The sequence below is a fragment of the Pinus tabuliformis genome, chromosome 2_1 (genome assembly GCF_031772625.1).
Source record: "Pinus tabuliformis cultivar Carrire ecotype Pingquan chromosome 2_1, CPIR1, whole genome shotgun sequence".
Classification (NCBI taxonomy): domain Eukaryota; kingdom Viridiplantae; phylum Streptophyta; class Pinopsida; order Pinales; family Pinaceae; genus Pinus; species Pinus tabuliformis.
The window spans coordinates 92,246,921-92,269,476 of record NC_142299.1 but is presented as its reverse complement, the minus strand read 5'-3'; the positions used below and the strand labels follow the sequence as shown (position 1 = coordinate 92,269,476).

The window sequence follows — 22,556 nt, the reverse complement described above, 5'->3', positions numbered from 1 at the left end:
TACTTAAGGGTGGGTTGAAACAGAGCTTGAAACTACTTCAAATTCAGCCCTCCTCCAATATAACTGAAATTATGCCTCAAGGGGGACTGAAAACAATGCTCAAAATTGTCTCAATTCAAGCTTCATGAAGCCTCAGACAAGAGCTTCAGGAATGCCCGAAATTAGGCCTCACTAATAGGCCAAAACATGTGCCACAAATAGTCCGAAAGATGCCACAGAGATGGTTCAAATAGTGCCTCAGAATAGGTTCATATTATGCCTTAGAATAGACCTTCAAGTCTGTCACTGAACAGTCTCAAAAGGGGGTTGAATTAGGGCTTAGATAAGGCCTCGGACAGGCCAAATTGGAACCTCAAAGACTCTGCATCAAAAGGCCAAAAGGAGCCTCAAAACCAATTGCAAGAAGGGCACCATAGACAACCTCAAAACTTACACGAATTAAGCCACAGAACAGACCTAATTTTGCCCTAGATGAGGGCCAAATTATTGTGCAGAGTTGCCCCAAAATAATTAGAACAGATCTGAAAAGAATGCCTTGAAGAACCATCCACCAGTCCAATGAATCACCAACATTAAAGACAAACAATAAAATCAAATTCCTTCAGATAAACTCAGCCTACTTCAACTAATTTTCGTTCTGCCCTGGCCTCGAGAAAAATAAGAGAATTGCATAAGATTGGCATGTCAAGAATGATTCTTTTAGGGGAGATCTGAGCCCACTACTTGTAGTCAACGAAGGGGCACTAAAGATGGGTTGACATGACCATAAACCTGAGGTGATCAGCCTATTATATCATTAATTAAAAACAATTCATTAATTTTGTTGACTGAGCCAACCTGTCCTTCAAACTAGAAAAAAATTCACAAATAAAATTCCCTTTTAGGGGCCAACTTGGTCCTTCATTTTAGACTGGTTTCATAACGAAAATCATCATATTTGGAGGGGCCGACTTGCACAGCTCAGAACCAATATAAATTATTCAAAATTCTCCTAGATTGGAAATAGTTGATTCAGAAATTTTGCCTTGTATTATGCAGTCACAAATCTCAGCAACACAGTTATAGAGTTGGCAAGACAAGAGCGGATGCCACTGTACAATGTACAGACATGTTTCAGGAATTACTCTTCTTCATATTCCGCCATTTATCCTTCAAGTCAGTAGGTAAACGTGACTTGTCAAAAATCCCTTTCCCATGTTCCCATATGCGTTTCCACGGGATTCCATTGGTTTTGCCCATCGCAAATTTCTCCATACCTTCCTGTGTGAAAAAAAACTGCCCTCAAAATGAGCCAATGATCCACGAACATGCAATCAAAATGGTTACTAATAAAAACATGCAGAAAGAGAAAAGAAAAATTAAGTCTGCATGAAAGGAGGTCCACCTTCAAAGCCTCCTCTTCAGCCTTTGTCCAAACTAACTTATTCCTACGTGCACCAGGCAGACGACAGGTTCCTCTGCACATGACAACTAGTATAGTAAATTGTTCTAAAGCAAAAGATATTGAACGTTTTATCTTTTCATTCAATAAATCCTTAAATGATGGCTGCCAGGAATTTAGCTTCGAAACAAATCTTCAAATACAGAAAGTGATGGATTAAAATTTAAATGCTGTGGAAGAATTCAAATTCCTTGTGTCCCAAGATTGTGTTCCTAAATACCTCATTGTGGATTTCCTATTACGTAAGTGGTATTTCCCATCATCAATATTACCATCTTCAAGATCTCCACCATGCATATCATCGTCAGCTTCATTCTGTTCACATGGTAGATCATTTTCAATTCCACCAGGTCTTTTATCTCCATGAACAGAAATTCCAGAACTTTTGCTAAACGCATGTTTTCTCTTGGAACCTGAACTAAAATCACTTGTATGACTAAAAATCTCTTCAGAAGTCTTCATTTTGTTGGCACATGCTTCCCCTCCTTTTTCACATTCCTTATGATTGTTGTTCCGTGCTCGCTGTTCTTTACCTTGGACTGACCTGATATTTAGGAATGCAAGTAATCTTTTTGGATTCTATAGCGTCTTTCTTTGCTTTTTGGTAAGCTACAAGGGCTCTTTTGTAAGAACAGACAAGGCAATCAAAAGTTTCACCTGGAATAGTAGATGCATCTAATTGAAAACATTTTTCATGCACAGCAATAGAACACCCACTGCAACAAGACAATACTCCGCCTTCTCTACATTTGAAACAAGTCTGTTCCTGACCATCTTTAGATGGTATCAGTAAATCCAATTCTGGTAACTCCTCTGCCTCGAGTGAATTGCGTTCCCTAGTAGTTGTGGCTTCTGAATTGCTTTCCTCCTTGGGTTCATCTGTTTCTCCTTCCAAGCAACAAACCCCATCATCTCTCCTCTCACTACAATGTGAATGACCATTAGAAGTTGACTTGGTGCCACTTGATAACTGCTGTAATTTTTCATCTCCAGAAATGTGGATTTCTAGTTTAGATCCAATATCCCGCATACCATTTCCAGTAGTTGTTTGAGAATCTTTCTGAAAATTCTGTGTTGAAGTGCATAAAGAATTGTTCTGGCAACCATTTTCAGAAACACTATATGTTTTTTCAATAATGCATTCACTTCTCTTTTCAATATTAGACTGAGAGCTATCTTTTCCACCATGCTTTAACCTCTTTTCACCTTCTGAACATATAGATTTGTATGGCAAGTCTGCTTCTCTATACAATCGCTTCCGACCTCCACTATTGTTACATTCTTTTCCTGTTGGTGATGGATGTGTATAATGTAACAAAGAAGGAAAGTGTCGTCCCTTAGAGACATCATAAACCAGCTGTAAACCAATAAATTAGTATTGTAAGCCAGACTGACATGAATGTTTTACACACACAACCAGAAATATTATTCTCGAAATAATGTCAGTCATCCAATATCAAATTCATTCTGCACTTTACCTGATCAAGAACTGGTCTGTTCAGAGAAGCTTTCTTCATACGAACAAATTGATGTAAATCATACTTCAATGTTTCAATAGGATACTTCTCTAGTGTAGAAAGACAAGCGTTTTTATCCTGTGAATAACAACACAATTGCATGAAATTATAAAAAATACCATACTCAGTACCTGCAAATTTCCTCAGAATGTTAGGAAACAAAATGAATCAAAGATAGAGCTCGCTGTAATTCATTTTTAGAATAACACGTTGAAAATGTAAAGCTGCTGATCACTTTTGGTAGTTATCACAATACCAAGGACAGACACTGATGAAATGCAAGCATACCAATGTGGGCTATGTTATCTATCTGTGGGTATCCCATTCCATCACTGTATGTTCCCTTGCAGAATGTCTCTGCCACTACTTTAAAGTTCAGACCACTGAACTACTCAACTGCTCTGTTTGCAGCTGGTACAAAAGACACAAGGTGAGCATATAATTGACTTTAGCAGAAGCAAGAATTTAATCTTGGGAGGAAAAATGGAGGTTGAGCAGGAGTATTGGAGAATTAGGGTTTTGCAGAACCTAAGGCCAGAAGAGGAGCAAGCCAATTCAAGTGCAGGATCCCATGGAAGGTCCCCCCTATCTTCTCTAAAGAAGGTACCCAGCAGTGTCGGCAAGGTGGGGGTATTAAGGGATGTGTACTAGGCGAGAAAACCACATCAAAAACTTTGGCGAACAATGGATGGTCAGAGGTGTTTAGGCAAAATGACATTTCTGACAGAAGGACAGTATCAGAATGAAAAGCACTTTATGATGTTGCTGGTGACAAGACTAAGTGTCAAGTGGAAGCAGGTGTTTCTGTCCTGTGCTATGTCCTTGTACCAACAGAGCATTATTTGCATGGTTACAAGGAAGAAGTTGGATGGCCAGAAAGTATCCCCAAAGTTTTTACTGTTCATAATTTGGTAGAGGATGGCCAAGGCAACGAGGAGTTTATTTTGAAGGAGTGTATTCAAAAAACTGAACTTCTTTCAGATCCGAACTCTGATGAGGATATTTTGGGTGTCAATAAGGAATTTAGTCTGAAGGTGGGCACTTCAGAAGTAAGAGAGGAAAAAGGTGGTGGAGATAAGGATTTAAATGGTGCGGAGACGGTTGGTAGTAGACTTGTGGTTAATTCAGGTAAGAAAGGTGAGAATGCATAAAACTGCTAAAAACAAAGACAAAACTAGCCATAGCTGAAGATGTTACGATGAACCAGGTAGTCGAGACTCGAAATGTCCAATAAAACCTTGACAGGACAATTCTATGGAAGGTATATATCTGAGAAGAACTTATCTCTCTGGCTGTAGAGGGTTTGGAAATCATCGCTAGGGTACATCCACACACTCATGAGGGATAGGTTGCCTTCCATTTCAGAATTAAAGCAAGCGCAGCAAATATTTTGATAACAAGAGGATTTTAGGGTTCCATGTCCTTAACCTTGAAGAAATGGTTTCCCTACTTTGATTCTAGGTCAAAGAGGTTTACAGCACATCATTTTTGGGTTAAATTGTTAAGCTTGGCATTAGAGCTCTGGTCAGTCAAAGTTTTATGGCTATTAGAAATAACCAGTGTTGAAAAAGTCAGAATCAGCAAAAAATCAATGAGGGTCCTAAAAACATCATTTCAGAAAAATCAACAAAAAACTTGGAAAATTTTGGAAAACAGCAGCAAATATTAAAAAATGCAAAATATATTCATTTTTTTCAGATTTTTAAACATATAAAGCAACAACAGCATCAAATAAATACATTGGCACATAAATATGTAGAAAGCACTAATATATATGATGTAGTGGATGTCAAACAAATATGATACATCAAAGGCAATAGTAAATCCTGTTAATTCCTGATAATTGTCCAATCACGAACTCAAATGTGGAGAACCAATACAAAATAGCATCACATATATAAATGTATCTCATCATCATGAGTTATATGTACAATGGCAAAACAAAAAATCTAACAGCTAGCTATCTGATGTCAGTGTCCTCTCCCCCTTTTAGAAGAAAAGATGATGGGTTGTTTGCCAAGCCTGCCCTTAGCAGTGGTGGGCCCTAGCCCTGCACCAAATGTCAAACAATGACTGATGGGTATGGAACTGTGCTCTCCTATATCTGTAGAAGCTGGTGTTGATGCTGCCATATTCTCCTCCTCCTCCTATTTGTCATGTCCCTTCTCAAACACATTTGTAACAGGGTGCTGCTACACAATTTTGCACAATTTTGGCTAAAGAAGAGAACCCATCATTTTCGACTTAGGGACTTAGAAGGCAATTTGACTTAATTTGGTTGCTAGTGGAATGTGGGGGCCACCCACATGGGAATTCGAATTGGCCCATTTGGATAGCTTGGAGGGAAAGTCGAATAGGTGGATGGAGGGGCCCATATGAGGCAAGGGAGGCCCAAGGAGTTATAAGGAAGGAGCAGCTCTCATTTTGGGATTCATTCATACATCTCGCAAACAAAATCACTTGATTGTTCACTCTGCTGTTTAGCTGAGTCAACCGGCTGTTTAGCCACGAATCTCTCAAGCAAGAGATTCAACCTCTACTTCGGGGGACCATCCGTGCCCGCTCTAGAGAAGCAATTCTACAAGGATTTCAGGAGTTTTGGGGCAATGACGTAGCACCACCAACTAGCGCAGAGCAGGAAGTGCATATTTCTGGGCAGCTAGAGAATACGTAGAGGGATATAGAGGCCAGCAAAGATCAGGTTGTTTGCTGAAGAGTTAGAGAGCTGAGATAGCAGCAATAGACCAGCATTCTTACTGAGTTTACAGCCAGCAGAGCCAGCATTCCAGCAGTTCGAATTGTTGGGCTAGGGGGCAGCGCAAAGGCCACTCAACAATTTTTCGTGGAGCTTAGGAGCAGGTGTCTTAGGCCAAGAGCTCACCCAGGAAGTCAAGGATTGCATAGCAAGGGTCAGCCCAGCACTTTGGGGTCATTTCCAAGAGGATTTATAGGTAGCTTCCAACAGATCGAATTTTACAGTTGTAGCTGAGGTTGGGCTCCAAGGGGGTCGAATTTCAGAAGTCTAAACCAGCCAAAATCATTTATGGGTTTTTGACAAGGATCCTAAATATAAATTTTCATAATTTTCTTAGCAACGGACGTGGGGTTTTAAGCCGTATCTTTGCAGCAAACACTGTAGAATTATTGGGGATTGAATAGTGCCATTGGGTTTCGATTTTGGGAAGTTCAAATTGGGCCAAACCATTTCTGGGTTTTTGTGGGTTTTCGCCAAAGAGTTTGTGGTTGAAGTTTCATCATTTTCTACACCGGAGGAGGAGTTTCTTGCAGTCCCTTTCCAAGCAGTAGTGAAATTTTTTGGGCAGCGCAGAGCATTAGAGGAGCAACCATTTCCAGCATTTGAGATCATTGTATTATCACCTGGGTTTTGTCACGCTTGCCATTGAGGCAAGCCCAAGTGAATTCCTCCATACTACTGTACTTGCTCCATTGATTAATAAAATGGCTCAGCTGGTTCTTAATTCAAGAGTTTTTATGAGCATTTGCCAATTGTTTAAAAATTTTGTGTTGTAAATCGTTTTTCCTTTGCATATCACTATTTATTTAAGTTTGGAACATTACAGTGGTATCAGAGCATGATCTTGGCCTAGCTATGGGAAATTAGCCAGAAGATCATGGAAGCTTTGGGTATGAGTGCACAGTGACGAGTGAAACTAGAGACAAACCCATGGCTCAAGGGAAATCCAATATGCAGAAATTCTGGGGTAGAATTCATTGGGACGATGAGAGGTTGGCTCAGTTGAGGAGGGTGACAGACCAAACCCATCCTCACCCTTACAACAAAAACGTTAGATGTGAGCAGGCCATGGAGGTGCAACCATCTACATCGTGTGGGGAAAGTCAACCAGATCAAGGCTCTCCTAAAAAGGAGTAGACAAGACAAAGACGGTTAGAGGGTGAGACCAGGGGGCGCTTTTGTTGGTGGAGACCTGTCTTTAGATATCAAGAGCCTAAAGAGGAGGTTGAGCATGATGCTGAGACCCCACAATTATTGAGGTATCTGGAGCCACGACAGTTCCATCAGTTTCAGGCCAACCTTTTAGCATTAAAAAGGAAGGTCGTGTTAATGCGAGAGGCGATTCTGTAGCAAAACGAGGAGTTGGAGGGTATGAGAGTGATTATTGACTCACGTTGGGGAGCAGTTGGATTCCCTGCTGGTGCAGCTAGAGTGCACATTGGAGCGTGAGAGCAACCCTCTTCGGGCATCCATAAACGGGGCTAGCAACACTGTTAGGTTACCTTGGCCCATTGGACAGAGGGAGATAGAGCTACCTAGTCAAATTGTATATATTGACCACGATAGCGAGATGAGAAGACCTGAGTTGCACAGGGTGCAACATCTGCATGTTGGGGTTGTTCTATGTGCAAGAGTTCGTGCATTCGATCCCTCTCTTGGGGTTGGGTGGCGAGAGATTCTGAGTTGGTACCCGGTGGAGTGGACTATGGAGATGGTAGTGGACCTAAGTAGAGCTCAGCAGGAGTTTCCAGGGACTGGGGATGCTAGAAGCCCCCACTGGCATTGGGATCCAGGAGGGACTACCTATCACTTCCCATGTATGTCGGTTGACTACAACCGGGATGGTGCAGTTGACCTAGCAATTGAGCATGCACATTCGCTAGGGGAGTCTCGGTCAGCACCAGTGGTCGACCAGTTTATGGACAGACTCTTTTGGTTTTCTTGGTATGGCATTTTGACACGGGATCATTGGGTGATCAACATACTTTGGCATGAGTTTGTCAAAGGAGGTGGCATTGGCAGGCCACCAGACAGTCCCTTGCATGGAGCTGGTGGCTCTTCACTTTTGTGCGGGGCACAGAGAACGCATAGGAGTGGAGCAGTGGTGGCATCATTGCTAATACATAGAGAGAATCGCTTCTCGGATCCCTCAGGGGGGATTTGGAGGGAAGATCCATTCATCAGTAGGGATAATGATGCAATGGTGGAGGTGATGATACTAATCGGATGTGGCCTAACACGTAGAGACATAGCTCTAGGCCATCATATCCAAGGATGTGTGGGAGCATCTAGCGTTGCGCAATGGTCTACAGGTGGGCATGGAGATGCATGGTGGTGTGTTGTAGTGTGTTGGACTGTGTTGCGGAGTGGGAGTGCCTCACATCGCAGTGAGTACATGCGGGGAGTGACAAGTGCAGTGACACAGGTAGGAAGTAGGACGGTACAGGATGGCATAGCTGCTGCCGAGAGTATCCAGCAGTGTACAGGGGTAGGTCGCGATGTACAGTGGCATGTCCAGGAGTATTGGGTTGATCAGTGGTATGCAGGGGCGTATGGCGCTGCACAACGAGGTCTTGGAGTGTTGCCTCCAGGGACACACGGGGACGGAGATACCAAGCATACCTTTGGGTGTAGTTCACCCAGGATTGATGGGGACACAGATGAGTGATACTTGATGGTATCCACAAGGACTCACACTCCTGACCCTCTTCTACGTCACTTACAGGAATGGGCGATTTGGTTGTTGTCCTTTGACACTCTAGGCACGAGCAGTAGGGGACGCGAAGCTCACCCAAGATATTTATATGACACTTGGTGTGATAGAGGGGAGACTTCTTGTTGGGGGCATCGAGTCGGTGTGCAAGTTGACAGCCACAGGTCGAGGGATGAGGTGATCACCGACAGGGATGGCATATCATTCATCATTGATCCTATGCCTAGGGAGCTGGTCATAGGGGAGACATGTTTCACTCTTTCCACAGGGCATGTCTGGACCATGCATGAGCAAAGGATACCGTGTGCGGCTGAGATAGTTGTCCAGTATGTATCTGAGTTCCCGACATTGTATCGACACATTCTCTAGGGGGAAGGTAGTCGAACCAGTGGCGATGGTTGGCAAGAGCAAGATGTATTCGCATACACTGAGTCGATTGCGCGTATCAGATACCCATCTATTGGTCACATTCAGGGGGTAGCTATTTGGCACACGTGGTTTCCAATGGTCATCAGTACTACACATTGGCAAGCACCGGACAATTTAGCATGCCTCGGATTAGTTCATGATGTATGAAGCATATATACGGGTGGCATGCATGGACTAGATAAGAGGGCCAAAGGGATTCCATCAGTTGTCAGGGCTATGCCACAACAGGTCTGCCTATGGGATGTCGGGATTCAGTTGATCGATAAATCACTTGTGGTGAGCGGAATTGTGGCAGAGAGTGATATAGTTCGCTCTTGGGATGACACATGGGGGTTCACAGAGGGTTTCGTCATATGGGGAGGCAGACATTCTTTATTGTTGCACAGGTTCAGAGTTAGATTTGGATGGGTAAGCCTTGGTGCCATGGAGATGCCCAGGCAAGATGTGTCTCACCTCTTTTAGTATTCCACCATTGAATTCCAAGAGAGGAGGATATTGTCTGTGCATGATGGGGAGTATGACATAGTCAGAGTAGCGCAACGTCAACATGGTGGCACCACTCTGGGACTAGCACGGAACTGGGGCGTCACAACTCTTCATAGCTCAATAACCTTTAGGGATGCACCGGCTACTGCATGGGGAGATCATACAGATCTTTCATCGGGATTTAGCAAGTCATTGATGGAGCAAGGGACTTTTGGTACTTGCACCGGGCAGGATAGTGAGTGGAGTGAGTGGAGCTTCATGTTGGACAGGATGGCCTGGCATCCTGGTATTAAAGGATTCTTTCATATCAGGACAGTGCTGAGGTCAGGGACGATTCAGTGGCACATCTTGGACCCTGGCATATGTTACAGTGACAGTGGGGAGCAACAGTTAGAGAGGATGCTCGTTCAGGCATTACTTGAGGACAAGAGATTTTTTGGAGCGTTGGAAGAACTTGCCGGATGAGGATGCCACGTGGGAGGGTGAGCACATATTGGAGCACCCAACTTTGAGGTTGCTTGAGGGCAAGCAACATTTGGGAGGGGAGGACTGTCATGTCCCTTTTCAAACACATTTGTAACAAGGTGTTGCTACACGGTTTTGCACGGTTTTGGCTAATGAAGAGAACCCATCATTTTCAACTTAGGGACTTAGGAGGCAATTCGACTTAATTTGGTTGCTAGTGGAATGTGGGGGCCACCCACATGGGAATTCGAATTGGCCCATTCGAATAGCTTGAAAGGAAAGTCGAATAAGTGGATGGAGGGGCCCACATGAGGCAAGGGAGGCCCAAGGAGTTATAAGGAGGGAGCAGCTCCCATTTTGGGATTCATTCATACATCTTGCAAACAAAATCACATGATTGTTCACTTTGTTGTTTAGCTGAGTCAACCGGTTGTTTAGCCACGAATCTCTCAAGCAAGAGATTCAGCCTCTACTTCGGGGGACCATCCGTGCCCACCCTAGAGAAGCAGTTCTACAAGGATTTCAGGAGTTTTTGGGCAGTGACGTAGCACCACCAACCAACGCAGAGCAGGGAGTGTGTATTTATGGGCAGCTAGAGAATACAGAGGGAGATAGAGGCCAACAGAGATCAGATTGTTTGTCGAAGAGTTAGAGAGCTGAGATAGCAGCAATAGACCAACATTCTTGCTGAGTTTACAGCAAGCAGAGCCAACATTCCAGCAGTTTGAATTGATGGGCTAGGGGACAGTGCAGAGGCCACTCAACAGTTTTTCATGGAGCTTAGGAGCAGGTGTCTTAAGCCAAGAGCTCACCCGGGAAGTCAAGGATTGCATAGCAAGGGTCAACCCAACACTTGGGGGCATTTCCGAGAGGATTTACAGGCAGCTTCTAGCAGGTCAAATTTTGCAGTTGTAGTTGAGGTTAGGCTCCAAGGGGCTCAAATTTCAGAAGTCTAAACCAACCAAAATCATTTCTAGGTTTTTCTGGGTTTTTGACAAAGATCCTAAATATAAATTTTCTGAGCAACAGAGGTGGGGTTTTAAGCCATATCTTTGCAGCAGACAGTGTATAATTGTTGGGGATTGAATAGTCCCTTTGGGGGTCGATTTTGGGAAGTCCGAATCGGGCCAAACCATTTTTGGGTTTTTGTGGGTTTTGGCCAAGGAGTTTGTGGCTGAAGTTTCATCATTTTCTAAGCACCAGAGGAGGAGTTTCTTGCAGCCCCTTTCCAGGCAGCAGTGAAATTTTTTGGGTAGTGCAGAGCATTAGAGAAGCAGCCATTTCCAGCATTTGAGATCATTGTATTATCACCTGGGTTCTGTCACGCTTGCCATTGAAGCAAGCCTAAGTGAATTCCTCCATACTATTGTACTTGCTCCATTGATTAATAAAATGGCTCAGCTAGTTCTTAATTCTAGAGTTTTTATGAGCATTTGTCGATTGTTTAAAATTTGTGTTGTAAATCGTTTTTGCTTTGCATATCACTATTTATTTAAGTTTGGAATATTACACTATTGCTCCTCCTCCGTGTCCTCTTGTTGCCCCCGTTGTCGTACTACTATTGGTCCCTCTTCTAACCGTGCAAGTGACTCCTCCACGATGGGGAAGCTCAAACTCCACCATCCACTTAGACAATACATTAATATTGTCCAAGGAAATGGCATCCGCATCTAGTGTTTTCTCCATTTGCTTCACCCATAGTCGAAGATTGTAATCGACATACACCAAGTCATTAAGGCGTGAGGACTCCAACACGTAAGAGTGTCAAAACAAAAATTAATGAGTCCTGACTCTTGAGGGTCATAAATTACAATAAATGTAATTGCTCAGTTGAAATTCAAAGTTATAACATGTTGCACTTATTTGAGTGTATTTTCTCAAAGACACTCCAATTGCGCTCACACCTCGAACTGCTACAAGTCTTATTGAGGATTATGATGGTGAATTTCTGTAAATTTGGTACCCTTGAACCATAGCTTCAAAACCAAACATCTACGACAAAATAAAGAAAATTTAACATAATTAAACTTTCAAATAAAAAATAATTGAATTCAAAAAAATCTAGAATTCTAAATTAGTAAATTCTAAAGCCATGACTTGTCACTTACGTGGCATGAAGGTGGTCCTTTCACGAATCAATGTTTTAAAACTCCGACTCGGGTTCGGAAACGGCCGAGGGTCGGCTCCGATTCCGACTCTAACTCATTATCGACTTGGCCACTTTGATTTCAATGACTCGGTCGTTGTAAAACATACATCAAATATTAAATTTTTTTATGAAAAAACATAATTTTAAAGATTTTCATTCATGTTTCCAAACACAAAGCATTAGAATATCGAGAGAAGACAACATATGATCAAAGTAGGCTCATGAATATATCCATTCTATCAAAATGGTACCCAGTGCAATGTCTAATGCATACATGATATAGAGATCAAAACAAAAACACATAACCAAGGAGGCTCTAAATGGCCTCTACAACAAAAGTAAACAGTAAAACATCACTAGTCACCAATACTACTGGCTACTGCTAGAGAAGCTAACATCATCTAGCTCAGACTCTGAATCAGTGTTAGATAGGGAAACCCATGGCTCCTCCTCATCACCATCTCCAACTACAATTGTAGAAGTAGTAGCACTAGCAGGCGCAGCAGCTGCACGCTGAGATAAACGAGATATGTGCTTCTGTCGTGGCTGAGTAGAGGAAGTGTTTGCAACTGGAGGACTTCGAATTATGCCTGGTACAAGTAGATCTGCATTCAACTAAACATTATGTTCAACAGCAACTTCAGCTAATGTCTTTGTCTATAAATCCAAATCAATACCAAAATCCTCATCAGAATCAAACTTTGTTGGATGACACTCCATTACCCAATCTGATGTTGGATCAATATCTTCCAACACAATGGGATCTGTATCAGGTCTTTTGTTCAGCAATTGGTTGTGTCTTAGTCGAAGATTGTATTGGACATAGACTAGATCATTTAACCGCTTTTGTTCCAAACGGTTTCTCTTCTTCATGTGAATCCTCTCAAAGATGGACCAATTGCACTCACACCCAGTAGCACTGCAAGTTTGACTCAAAATACAGATTGCAAACTTCTGCAATTGAGGACAATGTCTACCAAATGCCTCCCACCATTGTGCTACAAAAATCATAGTTGTGTAATGAGTTAGCTCAACAAATTATATCCAACTTTCAAATTACAAACAATTTAACAAAATAAGGATTTGAAAATTGAAATTGTTTGTTTACTTGGCTCATCTGCTTCCCTTGCAATCCTTGCTAGGTTCTTGTCAAAGGTACCTATGGCTCTGCTGAAACAAGTGATCTGTTGATGTATCTCCCGTTGATCACTCTCCTTAGCAATCATGCAATCAATACATTCAATCAAACCATCTCTAACCTCCCCAGTCAAAGCATCTGCCTCTAGAGCTTTATAATGATACCTTGGGTTCAGAAAAAACCCAGTTGCATGTATAGGGCGATGGAGTTGATTTTTCCATCTTTCATCAATGATTGCCCAAATGGGCCCATACTTAGCCACTCTATCATTGTTAAAATTGGCAACTAGGGCCAAACTCCATGTGGGTCATCTTATTTATGGCAGCTGATATTTTTCTTGGATCCCTCTCATCGAGAGGTGTAGGATTGATCTAAAGATCATCTGATTCCGATAAGTATTCATGGAGATATGAATTTATTTGTGTTATGGGACAATTCGTCAAGGTCGGCCAGCGACCAAAAAAACCCCACTTGTGCTCAACGTTTTAGTATAAATAGAGGTGCCTTGAAAGTCATTTGGACACACATCCTCTTGGTGATCTCTTCCTCTCCACTTGTCTTTGGGTTTTGGTGGGAGGAGAGATCTAAAGAGGATACGCTGCCATAGAGGATGCCCTAGATCCTAACGCTATCATGGAGGAGATTTTAACGCAGTGAAGGAAGCCTACATAACGTAGCAAGGAGAGATCTAATTGCTGGTCTAAAAGAGAAACCATACGCTGCCCTATACACAGCTCTATTGGAGAGCCCTATGCTTCCCTGTACACAGCTCTATTGGAAAGCCCTACGCTGCCCTATACACAACTCTATGGAGAACCCTATGCTGCCTTATACATAGCTCTAGGAGAGCCCTACGCTGCCCTATACAAAGCTCTATTGGAGAGCCCTATGCTGCCCTATACACAGCGCTATTGGAGAGCCCTACGTTGCCCTATACACAGCTCTATGGAGAGCCCTACGGTGCCCTATACGTAGCTCTGTGAAGAGCCCTACGCTGCCCTATACGCAGCCCTATGGAGAAGCTCTATGCTGCCCTAATTGCAGTCCTCCAGGTGATATAAACCAAGACTATTCAAGCATGCCCCAGTTACAGCCCTAGAGGAGAAGGTCTGAAAGAGGCTTGTATGACATGGAGAAGAGTGTTGAAGGATATACATTGAAGTCTGTCCAGCAACGCAGCAAATGTTAGGACTATGTTGATAATAGTACAATGACTTGGACGAAGAAAACAGTGATAATGCATTGAAGCAGCATGATGTTGCAAGCAGCAGATATATTGCAACAACATGTTGATGAATTTTGCAGCATGATGGGTACAGCGATGAAGTGTATCATAGCATAATGAGGCGCAGCACAATGGTGAGGTATAGCAATATGATATAGCAAGTTCATATTGCTGCTAGTATAACACATTGGGACAGCAACATGATACTCAGTGCAGCAAGTACAACTAGGATGCCAGGGATAGCAAGCATGCTAGGGACAACAAGCATGCTAGGGACAACAAGCAAGCAAGGGACAGCAAGCTAGCTAGGTGCAGCAAACACATAGGTCAGTATGGCAACATGGTGCAGCAATGGCACATGACGCAGTACAGTGATGGGTACTGTCATGATTGATGAAGCATGATGAGATGTAGCATTCTGATGATGGGTGCAACATGGTGCAGCACGGTGAGGCGCAGCATGATGATGAGATGCAGCACGATGATAGGTGAAGGAGTCACCTTGGAGAATCAGTTGAAGCAGCATGTCTTCAATTGATCTCATGTATCATCTTCTTAGAGATGATCTATGTTCTCATCTAGATAAGTCAAAGTGTTGACTTCAGTTGTAAAGGTACTATCTCTCTCTCTCTCTCTCTCTCTCTGTTGAACTATTGAAGAACATATAAGTAGAAATGATCAAGGGTTTCCCCACATTGGGGTTTGTCCCTGGCTAGAGCCACATCTTGTGTCCTCGTCTTGGCTTGTCTTCTGCGATTTGTGTTTATGTTCTATCTGCAATTTATTTTAATGTTGATGCGATTGCTAATCTGAAAAAGATATTGAGCTAACTATGAAAATTGAAATAAATTGCTCTAAGCATAGAACATACCTAAACTTAACATGGTATCAGAGCTAAGGTGAAGACAAAGCCCAAGCAAGAGTGAAAGAGCAATCTTCGAAGACAATTGGAAAAGGAAAAAAGGATCAGTGGATTCCTTATCCCTCTTCAAATTCACCAAGGGTGAAATCGAAGCAGAGAATATTATTAGAATAGCGCAGCGGAAGCTTCTGATGGCCTACCTAAAGATCACTTCAATGGGAAGTCTGAATCTAAGGGTGGAAGGAAAGGCGGATGCCTTGGTTGCAATAAGTTCAGCGATTATGCGAAGGAGTGTCCGAATGGAAAGGACACATCACTTGATGATGATAACAATCATTCCAGGGACATCTTCCATGATCAGAGGAATGACAGGTAATGCAGGTCATCAAGGAAACGGCCAACTCATCAGAGAAAGCAAGGAACCCCAGGTATGAGGAATCAAATGTTGTTTCTAATAAGATAAAGAAGCGTCATCTTGTATTGGCACTCTCCTTCAGATTCTTTGGGAATTTGGCTTATTGATTGTAGTGCTTCAAGGCACCTCATCGGATAGAAGGGTGCTCTCTCGAATTTGGTAGAGATGGAAACAACTGTGGGATTATACTTGGAGTCGATGCCACCTATCCCGAAAAGGGTGTAGGGAATGTTACCCCTCAATTGAATGTGGGTAACTCGATTCATTTACAAGAATCTCTTTTATGTACCTGACCGCAAGAAGAACCTGGCGTCCATTTCAGCAATGGAAGTCAAAAGGTTTCAAGGTGGCATTCATCGATGGAAAGGTATGTGTTTGGAAATAGAATTTTCAAAGATGCTTTTATCTTTGAGTTCAGGGTTGGCAGAAAGTCCATAGGGGACCATGTCAATTGACACATAGCACCGGAGGTCTGTAAGTCAAATGATGACAGGGATGCCTGAATTCAAAAGGAGCATGAAGGTACATGTCTGAGATGTACCGAAGGGAAAATCTTACAAGGGGACCATTCCCCTCGTGTAGCAGGTCCATAGGTTTGGAACAACCCGAGGGGTTTGAGATTCATGATAGGGAATCTCATGTGTGCCGATGGAAGAAATCCCTCTATGGCTTGAAGCAGATCACCCCGGGTTTGACATGAGAGGATTGATAACTGTCAGATGAAGCTGAGATTCACTAAGAGTGAAGTCGATCCAAACCATTGTTTGAAGGTTGTGGATGATAGACCTCTCATACCAACACCTTCTGAGGACGACCTATTTCAGACATGTGCAAACCCTCTCACTTGCAGAAGTAAGAGGGAGTTGGATTCCGAATGTGGAATGGTAAATTGCAAGCCCGTGACTACCTCGAAGATCTTAACTTTCAGAAGTTATATTGTGATGATGTTAAATAGAGAATCCATACAGGTGAGAATGGTTTTAGATAGAGGAGGAATGACCTGTTGTAGAGTTTTGTGAACCCAACGTTTCGGACTACGAAGTGAGTCCATCATCAGGGGATGCGGCAATAGATAATCTTTAAAATTAATGATGTATCACAGAGCTATGATCATTGATATATATAAGAGGGTTATTAAGGAATGAAGTGAGAAATTAGGTCGTCATTTGTTTATTATTCATTTTTATTATTATTATATATATATATATATATTTTTGTTATTATTATTATTTTTATTATTTTTTTTATTATTATTATTATTATTATTATTATTATTATTAATTTTTACTTATTATTATTAATTGTGATGATGCCGGACCAGATTTGGGAAATGCCTCTAAGTTTCATAAACTCATTTGCATTGATGTTCTTAGTGAACTTCCGTCTGGACATATGTTTTGCAGTTAGCATGGTGAGCTCATATTTGGTTGAGCCTCACTGTATTGGTGCCAAGAATCTTCTGAGATATCTTCAGGGCACAATCTCTCATGGATTGAGATACACTGCCGGAAATATGAAGCTGCATGATTATTCAAATGCTGACTGGGCAAGCAGTGTGGAGGATCAATAGAGCACTTCTCAGTGTTGGTTCTCTTTGGGTTCTGCTTCAATATCATGGATGAGCAGGAAGCAGAAGTCGGTTGCTATAAGCACCGCCAAGACCGAATACATAGCTACGAGTATGATCTCGTATGAAGTTGCCTGGTTGTGGAAGCTCTTCAGTGAGTTGTTTGTACATATGATGAATACCACCGTGATGCTCTGTGACAACCAGGGGGGATTCGATTGTTGAGGAATCTTGTATTCGATGATTGCTCCAACAGATAGACATCAAATACTACCTTATCTGGGATATGGTAAGTCGATGAGCGAGGAGGCTCCATTGCATTGAGACTGATGTACAGGTCGCAGACATTTTGTCAAAGCCCCGAGGAAAGGTCAAATTTGTGACTTTCCCGAACGACTTGGAGTCGTTGAGAGACCTTCTTATAAGGGTCCTTCATGTTGCATGCATTGAGCTCTGGGAGCTTTGGGGGGCTTGGGGTACTTACTGGAGCGACATACGACCACAGGGCCACTCACCCTCCCCTGGTGATGTGCTATGTACAGGGTGAAAGGTTCAACTGTCCCTTGTGATACCACGTGACGACTTTGGGACGGGATGATTAGTTCTCTTGTGGGCTAGGAAGATTAGTTCTCCTGTGGCGACTGTTTGACAGGATGATTCGTTCTCCTGTGGGGCAGGATGATTAGTTCTCCTATCAAGGCATCCTACCCATGCAGTCTGGGACTCATGGGAAGTACCTCTCATCTTATCAATGAGCAAAGAAATGGGGTTAGGGACCATAGTAGTACTATCGATGGACTAATTGTTGTATCTATCGTACTACCTATGCTAGGATGACCTCCATTGATCTGGGATCAGTATGAGTGGTTTGAGACACTCTCATGTGATATTGATCTGGGACCAATAAAACTGACTTCAGGTCAGTAAGAGTGATATGACACACTCTCTTCAGATGAAACTAACTTCAGGTCAGTAGCGAATGGCATGAGACATTCTCGATCAATTCTTCTTCTTCATGGTTCAACAAAGCAGAGCAGAGCTCAGCAGAGTAGTGCAGGGCACTGATGGCAGAGATAGTACAGTCGGATATATTGATCAGCGAATGGAGTTCTCCCTAGTTGAGAGGGAGTGTTAAAATTGGCAACTAGGGCCAAACTCCATGTGGGTCATCTTATTAATGGCAGCTGATATTTTTCTTGGATCCCTCTCATCGAGAGATGTAGGATTGATCTAAAGATCCTTCGATTCCGATAAGTATTGATGGAAATATGAATTTATTTTTGTTATGGGACAATTCATCAAGGTCGACCAGCGACCAAATAAACCCCACTTGTGCTCAACATTTTAGTATAAATAGAGGTGCCTTGAAAGTCATTTGCACACACATCCTCTTGGTGATCTCTTCCTCTCCACTCGTCTTTGGGTTTTGGTGGGAGGAGAGATCTAAAGAGGATACGCTACCCTAGAGGATGCCCTAGATCCTAACGCTATCATGGAAGAGATTTTAACGCAGTGAAGGAAGCCTACATAACGCAGCAAGGAGAGATCTAATTGCTGGTCTAAAAGAGAAGCCCTACACTGCCCTATACACAGCTCTATTGGAGAGCCCTATGCTGCCCTATACACAGTGCTATGGAGAACCCTACGCTGCCCTATACACAGCTCCAGGAGAGCCCTAGGTTGCCCGATACAAAGCTCTATTGGAGAGCCCTATGTTGCACTATACGCAGCTCTATTGGAGAGCCCTACACTACCCTATACACATCTCTATGGAGAGCCCTAAGTTGCCCTATATGCAACTCTGTGGAGAGCCCTACGCTGCCCTATACGTAGCCCTATGGAGAAGCTCTATGCTGCCCTAACTGCAGTCCTCCAGGTGATATAAAGGAAGACTATTCAAGCATGCCCCAATCACAGCCATGGAGGAGAAGGTCTGAAAGAGGCTTGTATGACATGGAGAAGAGTGTTGAAGGGTATACATTGAAGTCTGTCCAGCAACGCAGCGTATGTTAGGACTGCGTTGATAATAGTACAGTCACTTGGATGAAGAAAACAGTGATGATACATTGAAGCAGCATGATGTTGCAAGCGGCAGATATATTGTAGCAGCATGTTCATGAATGTTGCAGCATAATGAGGGGCAACACAATGGTGAGGTACAACAATATGATATAGCAAGTTCATAGTGCTGCTAGTATAACACATTGGGACAGCAGCATGATACTTAGTGCAGCAAGTACAACTACCATGCTAGGGACAGGAAGCATGCTAGGGACAACAAGCATGCTCGGGACAACAAGCAAGCAAGGGACAGCAAGCTAGCTAGGTGCAGCAAACACATAGGTCAGTATGGCAACATGTGCAGCAATGGCACATGATGCAGTACAGTGATGGGTACCATCATGATTGATGAAGCATGATGAGATGCAGCATTGTGATGATGGGTGCAACATGGTGCAGCACAGTGAGGCGCAGCATGATAACAAAATGCAGCACGATGATAGGTGAAGGAATCACCTTGGAGAATCAGTTGAAGCGGCATGTCTTCAACTAATCTCATGTATCATCTCCTTAGAGATGATCTATGCTCTCATCTAGATAAGTCAAAGTGTTGACTTCAGTTGTAAATGTACTATACCTCTCTCTCTCTGTTGAACTGTTGAAGAACATATAAGAAGAAATGATCAAGGGTTTCCCCACATTGGGGTTTGTCCCTAGCTAGAGCCACATCTTGTGTCCTCTTGTCTTGGCTTGTCTTCTACGATTTATGTTTATGTTCTATCTGCAGTTTACTTTAATGCTGATGTGATCGCTAATCTGGAAAAGTTATTGAGCTAACTATGAAAATTGAAATAAATTGCTCTAAGCATAGAACATACCTAAACTTAACAATCATTGTATGTTGTCTTTATTTGCTCCTTTGCTTGATCCACAGCCTCATAAATGAAGCCCATAGCCAATCTTTCTGCATCCACAACCACAACACCTTAACCAGTGGCTCAGCGACCTTCACAATCTCTACTGCCTTTTTCCAAAATATTTCTTTATTAACTTTCTTTTTCACATATTTTCCATCATGTTTGCGAGACCATTGGCTTTCATTCCATTCATCACTAGAAAACAGCCTTTGCAAGTTTCTATGTTGGGAAAGCATAGATTGCAATGTCAGAAAATGAATTGCAAATCTAGCGATGGCAGGCCTAATAATATCCCTGCCCCCTATGTGTTTCCTCATTAAGCTCAAAATCCATGAGTGATTGTAGATATATTTTGTTATGCTTTTGGCATGCTCTACAGTGTTCTTGACCCAATCTATTTTTCTAATATCCTCAAGCATGAGGTCTATGCAATGTGCAGCACATGGGGTCCAAAAGATGGTTTTGTGTTTTTCCTCGAACATTTTACTAGCAAGAACATAGTTAGAGGCATTATCTGTGATGATTTGAACAACATTAGCCACCCCCACCTCTTCAACAACCTCATCCAAAAGCTGAAATAACAAGTGTGCATCTTTCACCCTATCAGATGCATTAACTGATTTTGGAAACATGTTTCCCTGTGGGCAAAAGATAAGAAAGTTTATGATGGTATGGTTCCTTTGATCCGTCCATCCATCTGACATGATGGTACATCATGTTTTTGCCCATGAGCTTTTGAAATATTTCAAATATTCATCAATGGAGGAAACTTCTTTTCGCAAAAGAGATCCCCTTAACTCATGCATAGTAAGGCTTGACGTTCAACTATCACCACGGGCCTGATCATCATGTTATAATGTAAACCCTTTCTGTATGTGTAAATTGTAAATAATCTCAGCAGATCCGTGTCGTGTATGTAATTGCCTAGGTAAACCTAATTTTCTGGTGACGATCTAAATTCCGAGAGGTTTTTTGTCTCACCAATCCATTCTCGGATGGTCAGCAGAGTTTTCCTTCAGCCTTACCCAAAGCCGAAGTGGATTTTGTCACTGGGATCTTAGGGGAGTCCTAGTGTTCTAGATCGAATCTATGTAAAAGTGATTTGGGAATAATCCTAACTATTTGGTTAGGTTACAAATTGCTTGGTCAGCTGAATTATATTTGTGTCGCAGAATTGGGTAGTCTGTGAAGGTCTTTTGCAAATGGGTTTTCCCCCTTGAGATGTAAAAAATGTGAAAATCATGATGTAAAGTGTCCTGAGGGTTGGAAAAATAATTTATCCCCTCATAGGTTAATTAATTAAATTTTCTGGCCAAAATTAATTAAACTCCTAAGCCAGAAATTTAATTAATTCTAGGTCCTAGGTAAATTTAAATTCCCTGAAGGCAAAATTCGTTGGTCCTTAAAAAATTAAATTTTAAGAGGTCCAGGGACTAAGGTAAATTAATTATTTTGCTAAATTTTAAGCCCTTGGTCCTTAGGGTTAAGTCCAAGTCAAAATTTTGAGGAAATTAATTCAAAACTTTAATTTTTAAATTAATTAAAACACATTTAATTGAAATTTTCGAATTTCCTCAATAATTTAAAATTTCGATGGATGAGATTAAAAGAAATTTTGATCCTCATCAACGGTCGAGATTGTTTTGACGTGGATCACTCAAACTAGCCATTGGAGGATTTATCTTTAAATAGAAGGTCATTTTGTCTGTCAGGATCATCCGATCTCTAGATCGTGTACTAAGCGAAAAGCTCTTTTGTAATCTTTTTATGAGCAATAAAGAAAGACTTTGGGGTTAATTTTTGTTGGTGTTACTCTTCGTGGAAACACTGTAAGATGTGTCATTTGCATGCATAGATTTCTTTTTAGCCATTGATGATAGTTTTCTGAAGAGTGATTTGAGTACAGGTATCTTGCTCAATCGTTGCGGTTTGAATGATAATTTAAGTTTTGAATATAATAACAGGTATCCCTATTAAATCTGAATTTTATTATCGTTTTTTCACTCTATGTTGATGGTTGAATTGAGTTTTGTACGAAAGTCTTGATTTTTAGATCATCGGGCATTCGAGGAAGTTCTCGGTTGAACCAGCCAACTTTCAATCCATGGTTTCTAAAGAGCCCAACTTAAATCTGATCCCGGGCTTATCATAAGATACTTTTTATGGGTGATGCATGAAGGGTTTTGAGCTCAGTACCTCCTTTAAAATTTGAAAATTTTAAATTTTTCTGTGCTAAATCGATAGATCGGGATGTTGAGAGTCTCAGATTATCAGATCTGGGAGCGGAGTTGGACTCACACTCCTTAGATCTAATAGATTTGCCATTCATGTATATAGATCTATAATTATTTTCAGTTTTCTAACTTGGGTTTTCGGAGTTTTAGTTTTTTGGGTCATTGTTTATATCGTTTGGGTGTTTCTTGTTGTCTTGTAGCTGTAGATCTGAAGCTGAAAGCTGTGCAGAGTCCAGATCTAG

At 42.0% G+C, this 22,556-nt stretch overlaps 2 protein-coding genes across 4 annotated transcripts in view; both read right to left on the bottom strand.

Annotated features, from left to right (window-relative positions):
* Positions 1–760: 760 nt before the first annotated feature.
* On the bottom strand, positions 761–1,975 carry LOC149198933 (uncharacterized). Its single transcript, XM_089402229.1, has 3 exons — positions 1,662–1,975; positions 1,385–1,457; positions 761–1,260 (listed from the first exon to the last, which is right to left on the bottom strand). The coding sequence occupies exons 1-3, from the start codon at positions 1,901–1,903 to the stop codon at positions 1,114–1,116; spliced, it is 462 nt and encodes a 153-aa protein (XP_089258355.1). The 5' UTR covers positions 1,904–1,975; the 3' UTR covers positions 761–1,113.
* Positions 1,662–22,556, bottom strand: part of LOC149198932 (uncharacterized) — a 103,418-nt gene continuing 82,523 nt past the window's right edge. For all 3 annotated transcript variants that reach the window (XM_089402223.1, XM_089402222.1, XM_089402224.1), the window contains 2 exons: positions 2,920–3,036; positions 1,662–2,798 (listed from right to left, as the gene is read on the bottom strand). In XM_089402223.1, coding sequence (XP_089258349.1) covers positions 1,971–2,798; positions 2,920–3,036 — 945 coding nt within the window. In that variant the 3' untranslated portion in view covers positions 1,662–1,970. The remainder of the gene's footprint in view (positions 2,799–2,919; positions 3,037–22,556) is intronic.

Excerpts from the sequence above, each read along its gene's own strand:
- LOC149198933 (XM_089402229.1), bottom strand. The coding sequence starts at position 1,903 with ATGAAGACTTCTGAAGAGATTTTTAGTCATACAAGTGATTTTAGTTCA. Across the intron at positions 1,458-1,661 it reads AATAGGAAATCCACAATGAG|AGGAACCTGTCGTCTGCCTG; the intron begins GTATTTAGGAAC and ends TGTCATGTGCAG. Across the intron at positions 1,261-1,384 it reads CTGAAGAGGAGGCTTTGAAG|GAAGGTATGGAGAAATTTGC; the intron begins GTGGACCTCCTT and ends TTTTTCACACAG.